General features: G+C 49.6%; 2 protein-coding genes across 5 annotated transcripts in view; one reads left to right on the top strand and one right to left on the bottom strand.

Annotated features, from left to right (window-relative positions):
• SYN1 (synapsin I) overlaps nucleotides 1-1,618 on the top strand; it is a 47,849-nt gene extending 46,231 nt beyond the window's left edge. The window contains exon 13 of one of the 2 annotated variants that reach the window (XM_024241051.3): nucleotides 555-1,618. In XM_024241051.3, coding sequence (XP_024096819.1) covers nucleotides 555-582 — 28 coding nt within the window. In that variant the 3' untranslated portion in view covers nucleotides 583-1,618. Of the gene's footprint in view, nucleotides 1-516 lie in introns of both variants that reach the window. The other variant, XM_024241050.3, reaches the window with a different exon arrangement.
• On the bottom strand, nucleotides 1,595-12,299 carry ARAF (A-Raf proto-oncogene, serine/threonine kinase). 3 transcript variants are annotated; one of them, XM_054544167.2, is made up of 17 exons: nucleotides 12,218-12,271; nucleotides 10,713-10,793; nucleotides 10,410-10,564; nucleotides 10,143-10,246; nucleotides 8,573-8,675; nucleotides 8,333-8,487; nucleotides 8,122-8,220; nucleotides 6,689-6,845; nucleotides 6,558-6,585; nucleotides 6,338-6,483; nucleotides 6,037-6,239; nucleotides 4,578-4,754; nucleotides 4,439-4,485; nucleotides 3,814-3,932; nucleotides 3,447-3,578; nucleotides 2,459-2,593; nucleotides 1,595-2,192 (listed from the first exon to the last, which is right to left on the bottom strand). In XM_054544167.2, the coding sequence occupies exons 3-17, from the start codon at nucleotides 10,503-10,505 to the stop codon at nucleotides 2,058-2,060; spliced, it is 1,836 nt and encodes a 611-aa protein (XP_054400142.1). In that variant the 5' UTR covers nucleotides 10,506-10,564; nucleotides 10,713-10,793; nucleotides 12,218-12,271; the 3' UTR covers nucleotides 1,595-2,057. The 3 variants fall into 3 exon arrangements, with proteins under 3 accessions (XP_054400142.1, XP_024096822.1, XP_009233060.1); XM_024241054.3 differs by lacking the exon at nucleotides 10,713-10,793 and having other exon boundaries at nucleotides 12,218-12,299; XM_009234785.3 differs by lacking the exon at nucleotides 10,713-10,793 and having other exon boundaries at nucleotides 6,689-6,830; nucleotides 12,218-12,298.
• Nucleotides 12,300-17,165: the final 4,866 nt, after the last annotated feature.

The raw sequence follows: 17,165 nt of genomic DNA, 5'->3' as shown, positions 1-17,165 counted from the left end.
AATCATCACCCATCTGCCTTTTCTGGTCCATTCCAACTCCCATCCCAGCTCAGACGTCCTCTCTGCCCCACCCAGCTGCTCTGCCTTAGGCTGACTTGCCCAACAGCCTGTACTTGGTCCAAGCCCTTTCTATGCCCTCCTAGACACCTCACCCTTAGACTGGAAACCTCCCTGCTCATCTTCCCCTTTGTGTCAAACTAGCCAAGAATTCACAGAGAAGGTTCTGCCCAGGACTCTTGCCATGAATCCCACACTTCACCCTGGATCCAAGTCCTCCCAGCCTGTCCCAGATCTCGCCTCTCTGGCCCAGGACTCCACCCACTCCACCTGAGTCCTCCCAGCCTTGAGAATCTGTTAGGGTCCAGGTCCACGGTGGCAGGTGGGGAGGTCACAGGCACAGCCCCAGGATCAGAGGGGCAGGGCTGGGGCTGGGCCTGGGGTAACGTTGTGTTTCTCTCCCCTTCCTCCCCTTCCTCTTCCCCCTTCCTCCCACGCCTCCACCTTGTCTCTCTCTAGCAAATCCCAGTCTCTGACCAATGCCTTCAACCTTCCAGAGCCAGCCCCGCCCAGGCCCAGCCTTAGCCAGGACGAGGTGAAAGCTGAGACCATCCGCAGCCTGAGGAAGTCTTTCGCCAGCCTCTTCTCCGACTGATACCCCACTCTGAGAACCCCAAAATCCCTGGGCAACCCTTCTCTGGGCCCTGAATCCATTTCTCACTTTTGGAGTCTCCAAATCCCTTGAGAACCCATCTCCCGGTTCTCCAAGATTCCACCTCTCATTCCTCAAGATCCCCGAGTACCTTGAGAAACCTGACTCCTCCTGGCCCTAAATCCAGTTCTCACATGTGGAATCCCCAAGTCCTTTTAGAACCCCACTCCTGGTCACTTCAGGATCTACTTCTGTTTTAGGACCTCCAGATTCCTGAAGACCTCTGCCCCTGGTTTCCCCAGAGGGCGTTTTCCTTCCTGGAAGTGCCCAAATACCAGGCAACCCATTGCAGAATCCCTTCCTGGAGCCCTGAAGTTCCTGGAAAACCCTATTTTTGGTCCCAAATCTCCCCAGCACACCTATTTCCCATCACAATTTTCCAAATCCCCAAGAAACCCCTACTGTTGAGCCCCTTCCCATGGATCTTCCATCCCTCTGAAGATCCATATCTTCAAATGCCACCCAACACCTAGCCCCACAAGGATTTCCCTTCACCAGCTCCCCTCAACCTCATTCAATACCTTGGGAGCTCCTCCCACTTCCAGGACCCCTCGGTTCCCCCAGGGACCCCCTCCCCAGTTTCCTGCCTCTGACAGCTGTCTTTAAATATGCAAACTCCACCCATCTTCCCAGAATCCTTTGCACACGGAAGGCCAGTGGTCTCCGCTTCCCCACCTTTGCCGTGATGTCTGTGTCTGTGACTGACGTGGCCTCCTTTTGTGCCGTGCTTGGCATATGTGGTCCTCGTTCATCGTGCCGCCTGTGGTGATGCGTGCAGTGACGCTGTTTATATGGTCCGCACCTCCCTCTGACCTCCACTCCTTGCCTGGACTCACCCCACCCCTCAGTGACTCTGAACCCCAAGAGAAGAGTCGGGAAACAAAATAAACAAGCAAAGGCCCAGCAGAATTCTGTGCTTCTTAGTGAAGAAAGAGGGGAGTCCTTGAATGGTGGGGGAGACACAAAAGGGACCCCCCAAAATCCACATGGGGTGCTGGGAACCCCAAAATCCAGTGGAAGGCACATCAGGCACAAACTCCAGAGAGGTTCTGAGTGGAATCCCTGCCACAAATCCCAGCCATTGGAGATGGAGGAGCTCCCAAAATTTAGAAGTATCCCCAAAGCCAAGAGGAAACCAAATGATGGAGGAGACAGGGGGCTCAGTCTTTGGGGGTGTCCCCCAATTCCAGAAGAACTGGAAAAGCACATGGGGACCCCCTCATCTCCCAGGGTGGGGAATGGGGTATCCTGAGGCAGCATCAGGGCAGAGACGAACATTGATTGGCTGGTGGGCAAGGCTCCTTGGCATGGAGGGCTGAGATTGGCTCCCCGGTGGCTTGGGCGGGGCCTAAGGCACAAGGCGGGCTGCGCTGAGTAGGCAGGCAGGCAACTCATCGGCCTGGGTGCGGTGCAAGGAGGGTTCCGAGGCACTCCGCTCAATCTTGGGGAGTGACCGTTGCAGCAGCTCAATTGTGGCCAGGATCTGAGGGCAGGTGGGGGTGAGGAAGGGTGTCTAGAGCCCTATGGGCATCCCAACAGCCCCAGACCCCAGCCTCATGGCGAAACACACACACACACAACACAGCCCCAGAACCCAGCCTCATGGCGAAACACACACACACACACACGCACACACACACACACACACACTCTACCTCTGAGCTTTCATATTCACATCTGCCTCCATCTCAGTCTTCCTCTATCCCAGAGTCACCCACCCAAGGCGTGCAGCCCCCCTACCCAGCCCACCTGGGGGAAGAGGGGCCGCTCCTCCCGCTGGAACTTGAGGCAATCAGACAGCAGGCGCCGCATGGCCTTGGGGCAGTTGCTGGAGATTTTGCTGAGGTCCGGGGACAGATAGCCACGGCCCACCATAAAGATAATCTGGGGGCAGAGGGGGGCAGGAAAGGGGTGATCTGGGGTCAGGGGCTTGGAGGCCCAAGGAATTTTGTATTGAGGGACTTGGAAGGTTCATTTTTAGTGAGCTGGGGTACTGTCAGTATCAAGGCCCAGAGGATTCTCTGTTCTTGAGGACTTGGGAGGATTCTCTGCTTTCAGAACAGAGGGATTTAAATTTGGGGTTGTCAAGGATTGTAGGTATCTGGGGCTCAGAGGATTATAGGCCCACGGGTTTCTAGGAGGCTTAGGGACCTGGAAAGTACTGAGTCTCAGGAAAACATGGAGTTCTGGGTCTGGGGGAGCTTGTACTTCTGTGGGGGTCTGGGGCCTAGAGGGTTCTAGGTATCCCGGCCCTGGGGACTGCTAGATACCCAAGGCCTAGGTGACTGTGGGTGTCCATGACTATTCCAGAAGCACAAAGGGGTTCTGTTCCTGGGGAGAAATGGGATGCTAGGAGAAATGAGATCTGGGCTTTGAGGATCTGGGGAATTTTGAGTACCCAGAGCAGACGACTATAGGCGTCTATGGATACAGAGGGCTTTGGGGTATTTGGGGGCCTTGGGGGATTCTAGGTATAGAGATTTGGGGCATTTTGGACTTCAAAGATTTTTGTCCCAGAGGGCTGTGGATGTGAGAAGAGGGAAGTTGGGGTAGGGGAGACCCAGAGAATTTATTGTAGGTGTCTGGAGCCCAAGGGATTCTGGGAGTCCTTATCCTAGAAAATTTTAGGTTTCTGGCGAAAGTGTGGCATTCATCAGTGCAAAGGAGGGGATGTGGGGTATGGATGCCTGAGGGGATCCCTCAGCCCAGGAAACTGTGGGTAAGGTGTGGGGCTCACCTGGTCACGGCAGCCAATGTGGCTGTAAGGCAGTGAGCCAGTCATAAGCTCGTAGAGCACAACCCCGTAGGCATAGACGTCTGACTGGAAGCTGTAGGGGTTCGGGTCCTGCATACGGATCACCTCAGCTGCCTACAACAGGCCAGACCGGGCAGGGGGACCACGGAGGTCAGCAAATGGCTGGTCCACAGTCCCAGATCCCACTGGCCACACAGGGTACAACTCAGAGCCACCCACACGAGGTGGGACATGAGGAGTCCAGACACCCACATCTGGCACAGGCATCCCCGTCCCCACTTGGCCCCACACACCCCAATCCCGGAGCCCACGTCCCCATGTGCCCCCCATCCAGCCTGGCCCAACTCACCATCCACAGCACAGAGCCTGAGGGCTGCTCCAAGGGCTGGGCCCCGCTCCATCGAGTCTTCACTGTGGCCAAGCCAAAGTCACCAATCTTCACCGTGAGCCCCTCATGTAGGAAGATGTCCGCCAGGGTCAAGGACCACTACAGGGACTCCTAATAGCCATGCCTCTCACCCTGCCTGGGAGGTTCCCATTGGTGCCCCTATACCACTCATCCCTCTGATCCTGACCAGGAGCCCCTTAATATCACGCAAACTATCCACAGTCTTGACGTGGGCAGGGAACGCCTGCTAATGCCCCCCACACTCAGCTCCGCTGTGACTCCTGAACAGGAAGCCCCTCAGAGGGCACCCAAACCCACTATGCCTCTGATGTTGACCATAATGCCCTCCACAACTGTCACACATCAGACTCTAACCAGAGTCCCCAAGAACAGTATCTGAACCAGCCACACCTCTGACTTCTAAGAGACTGCCATTAAAGACCCCTCGCTGGCCACAGCTCTGCCACCTGGCAAGGAGCTCTGGGACACATGCCCCTCCCTTGTAATTCTGAGAACCCCCACAAGAGGCATCCTTCTAAGCCCTTAACGCCCCCACCTCAACCCCAGCCCAGGGACAGATAGATACTGTTAGACTTGAGATCTCGGTGGATGATGTTCTTGGCATGGAGGTAGCTGTGGGGGTGGAGGCAGGTGGTGGATTGGCTGGGGGTTACCTCATTTTCCCCACCCTTTCCCCCCACCCCTCCCCAGGCTGGGAGGCTCACTCCATGCCCTGGGCAGTCTGCCGGGCCACGTCGATGAGCTGGACCATGTCGAAGCGTGTGTCGGCCACATGCAGGTGATGGTAGAGGCTGGAGCCCTCACACCACTGTGTGATGATGGCAAATCCCGGCCGGGTCATGAAGCCCATAAACAGCAAGATGTTGACATGTCGTGTCTTCCTGCAGGCAGGGAGGGCAGTGTCAGAGGTGGGGAGGAAAAATAGTGACTGTCACTTACCGAGCATCAGGAATGGCACTGTTCTTTACCTTCTTCGGTCATTCATTTTCACCCTGTCTTTTGGGGCACTCAGGACCAGAGCATTGCCAGATTCCATGAATTTGTGAGATGTGTTTACTGGGCTATGATTCTCTGCTGTGGGCTTATATGCGGAGCTTCCCCATCCGAGTCTCCCAACGAAAGCAGGAGGGAGGAATTGCTGCCCCTCCCCCTCCCCGCCTACAGCAGCATTTCTAATCATTAACATCCCCCACCCCTCTGACTCTGACCATTACCTGGGTCTGTGACCATCTCACAGATGAGAAGGTAGAATGCCAACCTTCCTCACTGATTTATCAATATAATATGGATAGATGCAGGATTAAAATATTGGTGATATGTGATGATTAGAGCCTGTTCAGCAGCATGAGAAGCTTAGAGGTAAAGAGCTTGGAGTCTGGACTCATGTTCAAATCTAGGCCTCACCAGGTACTCAAGGTACAACCTTGGGAAAGACATTTAACTTCTCTGGGCCTCATGTTCCTCAACTGTAAAACTGATCACTGCATTAGCTACCTTATTCTCTGTAACACAATTGTGCCCATTTGACAGAGAGGAAAAGCCCATGCCGGCATCCCCAGGGTTGGTAGAAGCTATCCAGTACTACCTGTAGTATATAGGTATACAGTACTATGCTACATAGTAACTATGGCAGCAAAAAGGAGACACCTGGCTTTCTTAGCGTGACTAGATGAATACTGTATTGATTGCATATTATAGCAATTATAATAATTAAGCAATGATTAGATTATGGTGATGATAATATTGTTTAAATCAAGGTATTAGAATTAATGAATAACAAGAACCAACACTATAAACAGAACATTACCATTGTAGTCCAAGCAGAGGGGAAGGAAAGATGGAAGACTTCCTGGCAATGCAGTAACAAGAATGGTGGCCCACACACAGACCCAGTTCGCAGCAGGCAAATGTGAAGACCCACATTTTGGAGGCAGAATCATTCATTAATAACCCAAACACAAACAACTGCATGATCACAGGTCCTCTAAACATACTAATTTCCCAGAGGGGAAAGGGACGCCCTTCACAGAGAAACAACTTCTGATGATGGTTTAACAACACAAACACAGGTGATGTCCAGGAAGCACTCCAAGCATGGCCTTTTCCCAGAGAGATGCCAAGGCCGGGCCTGCCACCCCCATCCACGCACACATGCCACCTCACCTGAGCACCTGCATCTCATTCTTGAAAGCCTGGGCCTGCTCAGCTGTGGGCTGGGACACCTTGAGCACCTTCACGGCCACATCTCCATGCCACCGCCCTCGAAACACAGTGCCAAACGAGCCCGTCCCGATCCTCTTCAGCAGCTGCACCTCACTGGGTGGTACCTCCCAGTAATAGCCTGAGTCCCGGTACCCCAGGTTCTTCTGTGGGCCAGATGGGTGGCATCTAAGAGGCCTGCCCACATCCCTCATCCCACGTCACTCAGCCTTGGTGGCCCCAAAAGGATCCCCCTCGAGCATACCACTTTCTTCTTGTCATCGGCCAAGGACTTCCGCTCGCGCTGCTCTACTGGTGACTTGGAATGTGGGGACTTCCTCCCCGAGGACACGCTGGCTGGGCTGGGGCTCCCCCGGGGGGTTCCGTCACTACCTCCTCTACTACTGGCAGCTGCAGTTGCAGAGAGGATGTGAATGGAGGTAAGTGGGGCGGCGGGGGTCAGGGTACAGGCACGGGGGACTCACCATCAGTGCTGAAACTCTGGCCAGTGAGCTAGAAGAAGAGGGACAGGAGTCAAAAAGAGGGCATGGAGGCCAACAGGGATGGCGCTCCCCTCTGCCCTGTGGTCCCCGGCATTGTCCCCCACAGCACCAACCTGGATGAGGTTGGAGTCCATGGGGGCCGTGGTGCTGACCATATGGACGTTGGGAGTGGACGTGGAGCGGATGCGCTGTAGGGGGGCATTGGCTGGGGCAGGGAAGGGGAAGTGCTCCGGGTCACAGTGCTGGGTGCAGGGGCTGCCAGGGGAAAGGCTGTGAAATCACTGCCAGGAATCAGAGAACCGAGAAAGCCCCCCATCCCACCCCCAGCCATAAACATGCATTTAGCTCACACAGAGCGAATGTCCACTGGCAGTACTATTATTCATTGCTTCAAGAAACATTTATTGAGTGCCTGCTGTGTGCCAGATACCATTCTAGGTGGTGGAGATAAAACTGTAAAACAAAATAACAGTTCTTGCCCTGGTGGGGCTGAAATAAAAAACAAATATATAATATGCCTGATGGTGATAGGTGCAATAAAGAAAAATAGTAAAGCAAAATAAGGAGACACAAAGTGTTCCTAGAAAGTGTCAGGAAAGGCTTCTCTGAGGAGGAGGTGACAATGGAGTAAACGCCTAAAGGCAGGATAGCAGGCCACACAGATAGTGGTGAAAGGGGAATGTATCATATTTTATAATTATATATTATAATTACATGTACTCTTCAAATGTTATATAATATGTATCATCTATATAAAAATGGCAATGTTTTAAAATATATCACCATATTCTGTTATACATACATGTTATACATGATATATGCTAAACATATTGTAAAGTTACAAAAATACGTTAATGTCCCCTTCACTATCCTGAAATGAAACTCAAAGGTAATTAATGCACATACACTCATAATTTAAAATAATACCCTAACTTTATTTTATGTATCATATAAACATGTATGATGTTCTACATTATATAAAATTATGTAATACAACATGATACAATAACATAAATATACCATAAAATATGCACATCATAAAATATATATTAGAGCAATAATATATTTTAATATAGCTATAGTTTTGTATAATATTTAACATAAAAAAGCAATAAAAGTGAAGTAATTTATGATAAAATAATACATATTTCAAAATGGAAAGGCTTGAGTATGATTATACTAGAATACAAGAATTAGCAAAGTAGTTAGATGCTTATAAATATATTTATAATTAATAATAAAAAAATTGATTATTTACACTGTACCAGATCCTATTCTAGGCACTGAACATGTCTTAACTCATTTAAGCCTCACCAGAACCTTATATGGTAGAAAGTATCATTATCCCCTCTTTACAGATGAGAAAACTGAGGCCCAGAGAAATGAGGTGACTTGCCCAAGGTCCCAGTTTCATGCCCTTACTCACACTTGTAGGTGCTCAATAAATGTTTGTCAAGTAAACAAATGAATAAAGTATGGCTCGTGGTCTACAAGAGCCCCGAGATCTTTTTCTCCCCCAGCAGCCCTTCAGCTAAGGCATCCCTACCTGGGACCCTGGGGGGTTAGCAACTCATTCAGGGGGCGGTTCGAGGGAGCCTCATGCTGTCTGGAGCTGCCGGACAAATCCTGGACACTGTGGTAGAACCTTGAGGGCATGAAGGGTATAAAGCAAGGGGACACGGGTCAGCTGTCTGTAAGGGCCTTGTGGCTGGGCCTCTGTGCTCCCCATCCCCCCACCCACCGCAGGCTGGGCTCACTGTTGGCGGTTGGTACTCATGTCAACACAGACTGTGGGGACCTTGGAGGAACAATGCTGGTGGAACTTGTAGCCACAGGTTTGGCAACGGAAGCCATGGAACAGAAACTTAAGGCAGAAGTCACAGAACGCCAGGCTGAAGAAGGTCTTCCGTACCTGATGCCGCAGAGCAGGGAGGTTTGAGACCTGGTCAAGGACACCCCCCACCATAGTCCACCCCCACCATCCACCCTGCACTCACAAAATTGTGCATAGTCAGCGGGACATCTTCAAGGACCTCGACAATGAGCTCCTCGCCATCCAGGGGAGCGATGGCTGTGTCCCAGGCAGTGACCGTCTTTCGTCTGCAGGGGGCATGGAAAGGAATGAGTGGGAGATTGGGCAGGGGCCATGGGGAGGCAGGGAAGCCCCACAAGTCCCTCCAAGCCTGCTACCCACAGGGTCATGTCTGGCATGTTTAATTCTCATTATAGCAACTCTAGAAATTAGTCACTATCCTTGCCCCAACTTTACAGATGGGGAAACAGGCTCAGAGGGATAAAGTGATTGGCGCTGGGCCACAAGGGTAATGAGAGGCAGGACGGTGTGAAGAGTCCATGCTCTGAAACGGAAGGGGAGAAGCAAATGAAACTAAACAACTACATCTTAGAAGTGCTAAGCCAGCCCCTGAAAAGGGGGCTGAGGAGGCACTGAAAAAACAAATAAAGTGCAGTGTGTGAACTGCATCAAAAATTAAGGAACCCCACGAGAGAGGAATAAATAAAGTCAGCAAGACCCAACTCAGCAGACAGAGAATGGGGAAAATGAGGAAGAAGAGAGCTGATGAAGTCATGACATCGTGAAAAGACAAAATAGATGAAATCTGGGCAGAAGTGATGGACCAGGGTGAGGACTTGGGGGCCAGGGGAGAATGAGTTGCTGACCTTACAGGCCAATAAACCAATGAAGTAACAAAACAAAAGATGGATGAACTCATAGATTACTTGAACTACAGTAGTCCTCCCTTATCTGTGGTTTCACTCTCCATGGTTTCAGTTACCTGTGGTCAACCGGGTGGGAAAGTATTAAATTGAAAATTGCAGAAATAAACAATTCGTAAGTTTTAAATTGCATGCATTCTGAATAGCGTGATGAAATCCTGCACCATCCCACCCAGGATGTGAATCATCTCTTTATCTAGCAGATCCACACTGTCTACGCTACCGCCCATCACTTAGTAGCCTGCTCAGTTATCAAACAACTGACTCAATATCATAGTGGCTGTCTTCAAGTGACCGCCATTTTACTTAATAATGGCCCCAAAGAACAAGAGTAGTGTTGGTGGCAATTCGGACATGCCAAAGAGAAGCTGTAAAGTGCTTCCTTTAAGCAAAAAGGTAAAGGTGCTTGACTTAAAAGAAAATCATATGCTGAGGTTGCTGAGATCTACTGTAACAAAGAATCTTCCATCTTTAGAATTGTGAAGAAGGAAAAATAAATTCATGCTAGTTTTGATGTCATACCTCAAATTGCAAAAGTGATGGCCGGAGTGCATGATACGTGCTTAGTTAAGACGGAAAAGGCATTACATTTATGGGTAGAAGACGAGAATAGAAACATGTTCCGACTGATAGCAATTGGGTTCGGTACTATCTGTGGTTTCAAGCATCCACTGGGGGTCTTGGAACATGTACCCTGCAGATAAGGGGGGACTAAAGACTAAGGGAAGACTAATGGAAGACTCTGTGATAAAGTACAGAAGGAATCAAATGACTGAGGAGGGGATGGGAGGTGGGACACCCAGTGGGTGGGCGTGGGGCTGCCACACTCACCCCTTGATGAGTCGGTAGACCACACAGCAGTCCTGATTTAGACCCCGCACCTTCAGGGCCTTGTCTAGAGAGTCGTAGACACTCATGCCATCCCGGACAGTCACCTGTGTGTATGTGCAGATGTAGGGGTCCTCAATGCCCAACAGAAGCCGCAGCTGATGTTCCCATCCTTCTGCAAAGGCCTCCCCCAACTGTTGTCACCCTTTTGATCCCAGAGTTACAACTGGGTCCATCCACAGCCCCTGCCATGTTGCTTCCATGACTCACCACCGTGCGTTGCTTGTTGGGCAGGTACACTTTGACAGTGCCCACTGCCCGGGATGGCTCGGCCCCATTGGCAGGGGGGCCCCGTGGTGGCTCCATGGAGCCTTAGATTTTGTCAAGATGGGCTGAGGTGGGGCTGGGCAGGTGCCATGGGGCTCCTACAAGAAGGCAGACAGAAGAATTCAGAGGTCCAATAATGATAGTCTAGAAGCAAAGTGGCAGGGGACAAAATAAAATTCAAAGTCCACGCTCCTGTCGCCCCCTGCAGCCTAATTTTCAAACGACAGCCCAAGAGATCCTGCTCACATCTGAAGTCCTTCCAGTTCCTCCTCTGCTCAGACCCTCCTGTTGCTTGTCTTACTCTTGAGTGCCAAGGTCTCAGCTTCACTGCACAGGGTTGGGCGGGAGAGAACAGGGAAGGGGAACAGAGCATATTGTCCTGGAGGGTACAGGAGCACACAAGACGCTGTGCTGGGGACCAATGGGGAAGTCAGTACACACTGCACTGAGCTGTCAGGTACATAAGAAATGTCCTGTTTTTTTTTTTTTCTTTTCTTTTTTTTTTTTTTTTTTTGATGGAGTTTCGCTCTTATTGCCCAGGCTGGAGTGCAATGGCACGGTCTCAGCTCACTGCAACCTCCACCTCCCAGGTTGAAGCCATTCTCCCGCCTCAGCCTCCTGAGTAGCTGGAACTACAGGCGCGTGCCACCACGCCCAGCTAGTTTTTTGTACTTTTAGTAGGGACAGGGTTTCACCATGTTGGCCAGGCTGGTCTCGAACTCCTGACCTCAGGTGATCCACCCGCCTCAGCCTCCCAAAGTGTCCTGGCTTTTTAACAGAGAACGGGGGAAATGCCAGATACTGTGGTGAGGGAGGAGTCGCAGGCAGGGTGATGGGAAAGAAAAGATTATCAGATACTGCCCTCAGTTTGGGGAAGATGGAGGCTGCACCAAACATGTCCTTAAAGGGCATTGTGGACATCCCTAAGCCCTGGGGTGTAATGTTGATGTTAGGACCACAGACACCGTGTTAGGTGGCTAATGGAAGTCCCAAGACTCTATGATGAGGAATTCATAGTGAGGGGGTCACTACATACTATGCGGAAGGGAGATGTAACAGGCGTCACTAGGGGCTGTAATGGGGAGAAGGGTGGAAATGGAAATGACCAGACATTGAGCCGAACCGGGGAGGTAATGATGGACCACCAGACATTGTCATAGCAAAAGGAGAAGGAAGGTATGGTGTTGCGGGGAGAAAAATGGAGGTAAAGAGGGAGCTCCAAAATTCTCCTTGACAACCTGTGAGGGGTCACAGGCACATTACTGGTCTAAACTGAATGAGGGATCATGGAAGGCGGTTACAGAGGCGAGAATCTTGACATTCTCCCGGGGGGGGGGGGGGGGGGGGTCAGACACTGATCCAGAATAAGGAAACCGGGGAGTGAACCGCGTTTCCACACACTCCCCGCAGTTGGTAAGTAAAGGTCATTGGACACCTTAGGGGGGTTAAGACGGAATCCCGGCACCACTCGGTCGGGTCCCGCCTACCAAAGGGCTTCCGGCTCTGCGCAGGCGCACCACCACTAGCAGCGGGCGAAACCATCACCCGCAGCCTTGCCCGCCTATTCCTGTTACCCACCCCACCCCCGCTGTCGACGATGGTCTCGCCCCGGGTCAAACCACTCCTCCGGTTCCGGGCAGGGGACGCCGGGGCCCAGGCGCAGCCATCCTGGAGCTGAGCTTTCGGTCCGAGCTCCCTGCCCGTGCCCAGCAGCCCCTCCAGAAACCGAGCCCTCCCGGGCCCGCCCTCACCTGTCACGCCGCTACAGCCGCCGCCGCCTCCATCTTGGGCCTCTCTTCTTGTTTCCTCACAGAGTCCGCCTCCGCCGCCTCTCGGACTCTCGTTATTGGCTCTGCGGGACTCAGCCTTTCACTCTTATTGGATCAGGGTCACGTCTGTCAAGGCAAGACCAACGGAATGTGAGTCGTGTTCCGGATTAGGAGGGGCCGCCTGAAACGTCAAGATCTGGGGCAAGCGCACGTCCTGACTCGCGCAGGCGCAGTTGAGGCAAGACTTGCGTGTCTAGGGCTTTAACCCCAATAGTGGCATAGAAGTATAAAGCAGAACTTTTTAAGGTCATTTGGGGCTGACCTTAGGGCTTTGGCATCTGGGCGGAGAAATCCTTAAGTACCCTTTTTGGGCCAGTGCCCTAAGCACCCTTTTATGATTTTCCTGTGTCTCAGTTTTACCATCTTTGAAATGGGTTGGAATCAGAACAAATGATCGGCGATGTTCACCAGCTCTAGGAGACTGTAGTTCATAGCCTTTGAGGACAGCGGGTCTCTGGTGTGGCGGGGGCTGGGGGACTGGCCCTAGGAGGGGCGGCCTGCTGTCTGGGAGGCTTCCTTTAGGAATGGGGTTGATTAGGACTATGAAAAACTAGTCACAGGTGGCCAGGTGAAGAGGGAAGTGCGGACCTGGAACGGAGCACGATGCCAGTCAATGTGTGGAGGTATTGTGGGGTAAACACAAATTTTTAAAAATCGAATTTTCCCTGGTGTCAAAAAAGAAAGACGTCTGTCTTAGAGCATTTCCTTTAGAAAACTTGTAACTGTAAAATTTTCTCTGTCCCTTTGAGATGTATGTAAGTCTTTTAAAAAGCTAAATCTCTTGCCAGTTTTACATCCCCGGAATGTTTTTCTTAAGAGCCTTGTAGCCATCTCTTTGAAATGTAAACATCAATGAAAATAGCACCCCTGTCTTTCCCTGCCTTCATGGGAATTTGATCTGCGTGCCTGGCTTCAAGTTATTACCTGCTTGTCATAGAGATAGGAGTTTTCGTTTTCCTTTGGATAAAGGCAATTAACTAACACAGGTAGCCACCCTAATTACCAGGTGAATTTGGGATGAAGTATGTGTACCAAATGGTGCTGTCAGGTTTCTTGAGCACAAGTTATTGTTTGAGAATATGTTTGTAATGGGCTGTATCTGCCTGCTACATAAACGGATGAGATTTCTTTCTGTCTTTGAAACCTCTTTAGCAGATTGTTTGTGATGTGCATCACCGTGTGGTGTAATGCTTATTCAGTTATAAAACTTTCCATTCATGCCGGATGCGGTGACTGATGCCTGTAATCCCAGCACTCTGGGAGGCCAAGGCGGGCGTATCACTTGAGGCCAGGAGTTCGAGACCAGCCTGGCCAACATGGCGAAACTCCGTCTCTACTAAAAATGCAAAAAAAAAAAAAAAAAAAAAAAAAAAAAATCAGTTGGGCGCGGTGGCGCGTGCATGTAATCCCAGCTACCTAGAATGCTGAGGCAGGAGAATCACTTGAACCCAGGAGACAGAGATTGCAGTGAGCCAAGATCATGCCACTTGCCACTTGCACTCCAGCCTGGGTGACAGAGTGACCCTGTCTCAAAAAAAAAAAAACCTTTTCATTCTTGTCTACTTTGTGGAGAGGATTCATTGGGTTGGCACGAGATTCTCTTTTTAATTATTTCCCCAACACCATGAATGGCCTGTTGTGTTTCAAGTGACTGCATTCTCCTGTTTGGAGATTTAGCATCCTTTGGCAATGTAATGGGAAAGATCAGAGGAAGGTCATAGGTGAGGGGGGGCCTCAACATATTTCAGTCTGTATTTATCACATGGCTTTCTCTGCCTATAAGAAGGAAGACAGAAGTTCTGCCTACTGGCCTCCCATATAATTTCCATTTCCCAACTCCCCTTTTCTTTTCTTTTCTTTTCTTTTTTTTTTTTTTTTTGAGACAGAGCCTTGCTCTGTCACCCAGGCTGGAGTACAGTGGCAAGATCTTGGCTCACTGCAACCTCCGCCTCCTGGGTTCAAGTGATTCTCCTGCATCAGCCCCCTGAGTAGCTGGGACTACAGGCGCCCATGACCATGCCCGGCTAATTTTTATATTTTTAGTAGAGACGGGATTTCACTATGTTGGCCAGGCTGGTCTGAAACTCCTGACCTCAAGTGATCTGCCCACCTCGGCCTCCCAAAGTGCTGGGATTACAGGCTTGAGCCACCACACCTGGCCCCAACTCCACTTTTCTATTCGGATCTTCACCATTCAATGGCTAAAAAAAATTTTTTTTTTTTTTAGAGACAGGATCTCACTATGTTGCCCAGGCTGGTGTCGAGCTCCTGGCCTCATTCTCCCAACACTCTAGAATTACAGGCGTGAGCCACCATGCCCAACTCCAATGGCTAGAATTAAAAAGACTGACAATACTACGTATTGATGATAATGTAGAGCAATTGGAACTTTCATACATTGCTATTGGGAGTGTAAAGTGGCACAAGCACTTTAGAAACAGTTTGGCAGTTTCATATAAAATTAAACATACACCTGCCATGCAATTCAGCAATCTCATTCCTAGGTATTTACTCTAGAGAAATGAAAACACATGTCCAATGGTGTGCTGGTAAATGTTTAACAACCAACTCTCCAGGAAGAAAATAGCTCTGATTTGTACTGTCCCCATGGCTTATTTCAGGCTACCAATATGACAGTTGCTGAACCAGATTTAAAAGAGATGCACAAAATCCGCTCTGGTGAGCCAGCTACAACATGCTACTATTACAATATGTCTGCACAAAAACTTGTATGCAAATGTTCAGATTAGCTTTTTCATAATAGCAAAAAACTGGAAACAGCCCAGGTGTCCAGAAACAGAACTGACAAAGAAATACAACACGGGATTATGGAATACTACTCAGCAATGAAAGGGAACAAATTACTGACATATAGGAAGAGCACAGATGAATCTCGTAGACATGGGGCCAAATGAAAAAAGCCAGACACAAAAGAGAAATACTGTATTCCACCCGTATGAAATCTAAACCAGGCAAAACTAATCTATAGTAAAGGAAATCACATTAGATGTTGTTTTGAGGGAGAATGACTGGGAAGTGCATTAAAGAACTTTTGCAGGTGATTGGAATGTTCCGTATGCATTTGTCAGAACTCATTGAACTCTATTTTTATTATTATCTTTTTTTTTTTATTTTTGAGACAGAGTCTGGCTCTGTCACCCAGACTGGAGTGCAGTGGCACGATCATGGCTCACTGCGCCTTGACCTCCTGGGCTTAAGTAATTCTCCCACCTCAGCCTCCCAAGTAGCTGGGATTACAGGCATGCACCACCACACTCAGCTAATTTTTAAAATTTTCTGTGGAGATGGAGTCTCACTATGTTGCCCAGGCTGTTCTTAAACTCCTGGGCTCAAGTGATCCTCCCACCTTGGCCTCCCAAAGTTCTGGGATTACAGGCATGAGCCACCTTGCCCGGCCTCGTTGAACTCTATACTGAAAATGGATATATTTTGCTTTATGTGTAATATACCAGAATAAGAACTGCATGGCAAAAAAAAAGAAAGAAAGAAGAAGAAGGCCTCAAACATAATTCTAAACATTTGTCTTACAGATTCTTATTGGTTAGAGAAATTATTTTGAAAAAATTCTTTTTTCTGAAATTAAATCCCTAGACCCTGAATCTCCATCTCTCACTGCAGGAGCCCTGGCAAACACCTCAGTGCCAGTGGGGTCAGGAACAACTCCTGTTTGGAGCTCAGTGAGGGGCTTTGGGGAGGGGAATAGGGGAGTGCATTTTACATTTCAATTCACTTAAATATTTAATTTGTTTAAAAACTTCAATTTCTAGGCAGTATTTGAAGACAGACCTCTGGCTCCATCGTGCAACGTTTACAAAAAGATGAGAAAAATGCCAGCAAAAGCTCATTGCTTTTGCAGGATAGGGAGAAGGAGGGGAAGGGTGGGGGACACAACCCACTCAAAGGCAATGCTTTCTCCCCCAAGGACTCATAGACTCACTTCACACCCATCTCAACTGGCACTTCAGCCAAGTACCTTACAGGTACCTGACACTTTAAAGCATGAAGTCCTTTAAAGTGATTTAGGTTTGGTTTTCTTTTGTTTTGCGACAGAGTCTCGCTCTGTCATCCAGGCTGGAGTGCAGTGGTGCAATCACAGCTCACTGCGGCCTCGACCTCCTGGGCTCAAGCGATCCTCCCAGAAAGCTGGGACCAGACGCATGTCACAGCGCCTGGCCTTCTTGATTTTTTTGTCATTATCATCACCACCATATTTAAACCATTAGAAGTACCATGTATTAAGACAAAAATTAAAACCCAAACTACTTGATTATAGTTTTCTGACATCCCCCTTGTAATTATCCATCTGGAAAAAAATGTAAAGTTATCAAAGTACTTGTCGATTTTTATTGTTGTTCATTATAAAGTCTCAGAAACATGTCTGAAAAATTTTTAAAATCTGAAGTGTTCACCGACTGCCGTTGTAATGCTACTTTTATAGCTGAGGACATTAAGGTTCAGGCTGCCCTAACCAGAGGGGAAAAGGAGAGAGTGCTCCAAGACTTCGTTTGATAAAAAAGTGTTTGACAAGGGTGCGGGCCATGGGCACCTCCTTAAGGAATCCCAGATCCACCCAGCAGTCCTGCGTGCTTGGGGACCTCCTCTAAAACGTGCCACTCTCATTTTCCAAAGCCGCCGACTTCACCGGCCCCTGCTGCGGCCTGGAGAGCGCCATCTCTGGGACCCCATCCCACCGCTGCCCTCTCAGCTGTTCATTTCGGGGGAGTTGACCGTGCATACACATTTCTCTGAGACCGGGAACACAGGTTTGACTCAGGCTAACCCAGGGAGCCTCTGTCCGCAACAGGCCCCCGAACAGGCAGCGAGATCTGCCAATAGCAGTGCAGTAGAA

This window comes from Pongo abelii, chromosome X (assembly GCF_028885655.2).
Source record: "Pongo abelii isolate AG06213 chromosome X, NHGRI_mPonAbe1-v2.0_pri, whole genome shotgun sequence".
NCBI lineage: Eukaryota > Metazoa > Chordata > Mammalia > Primates > Hominidae > Pongo > Pongo abelii.
This window is presented reverse-complemented; position numbering and strand designations above follow the sequence as displayed.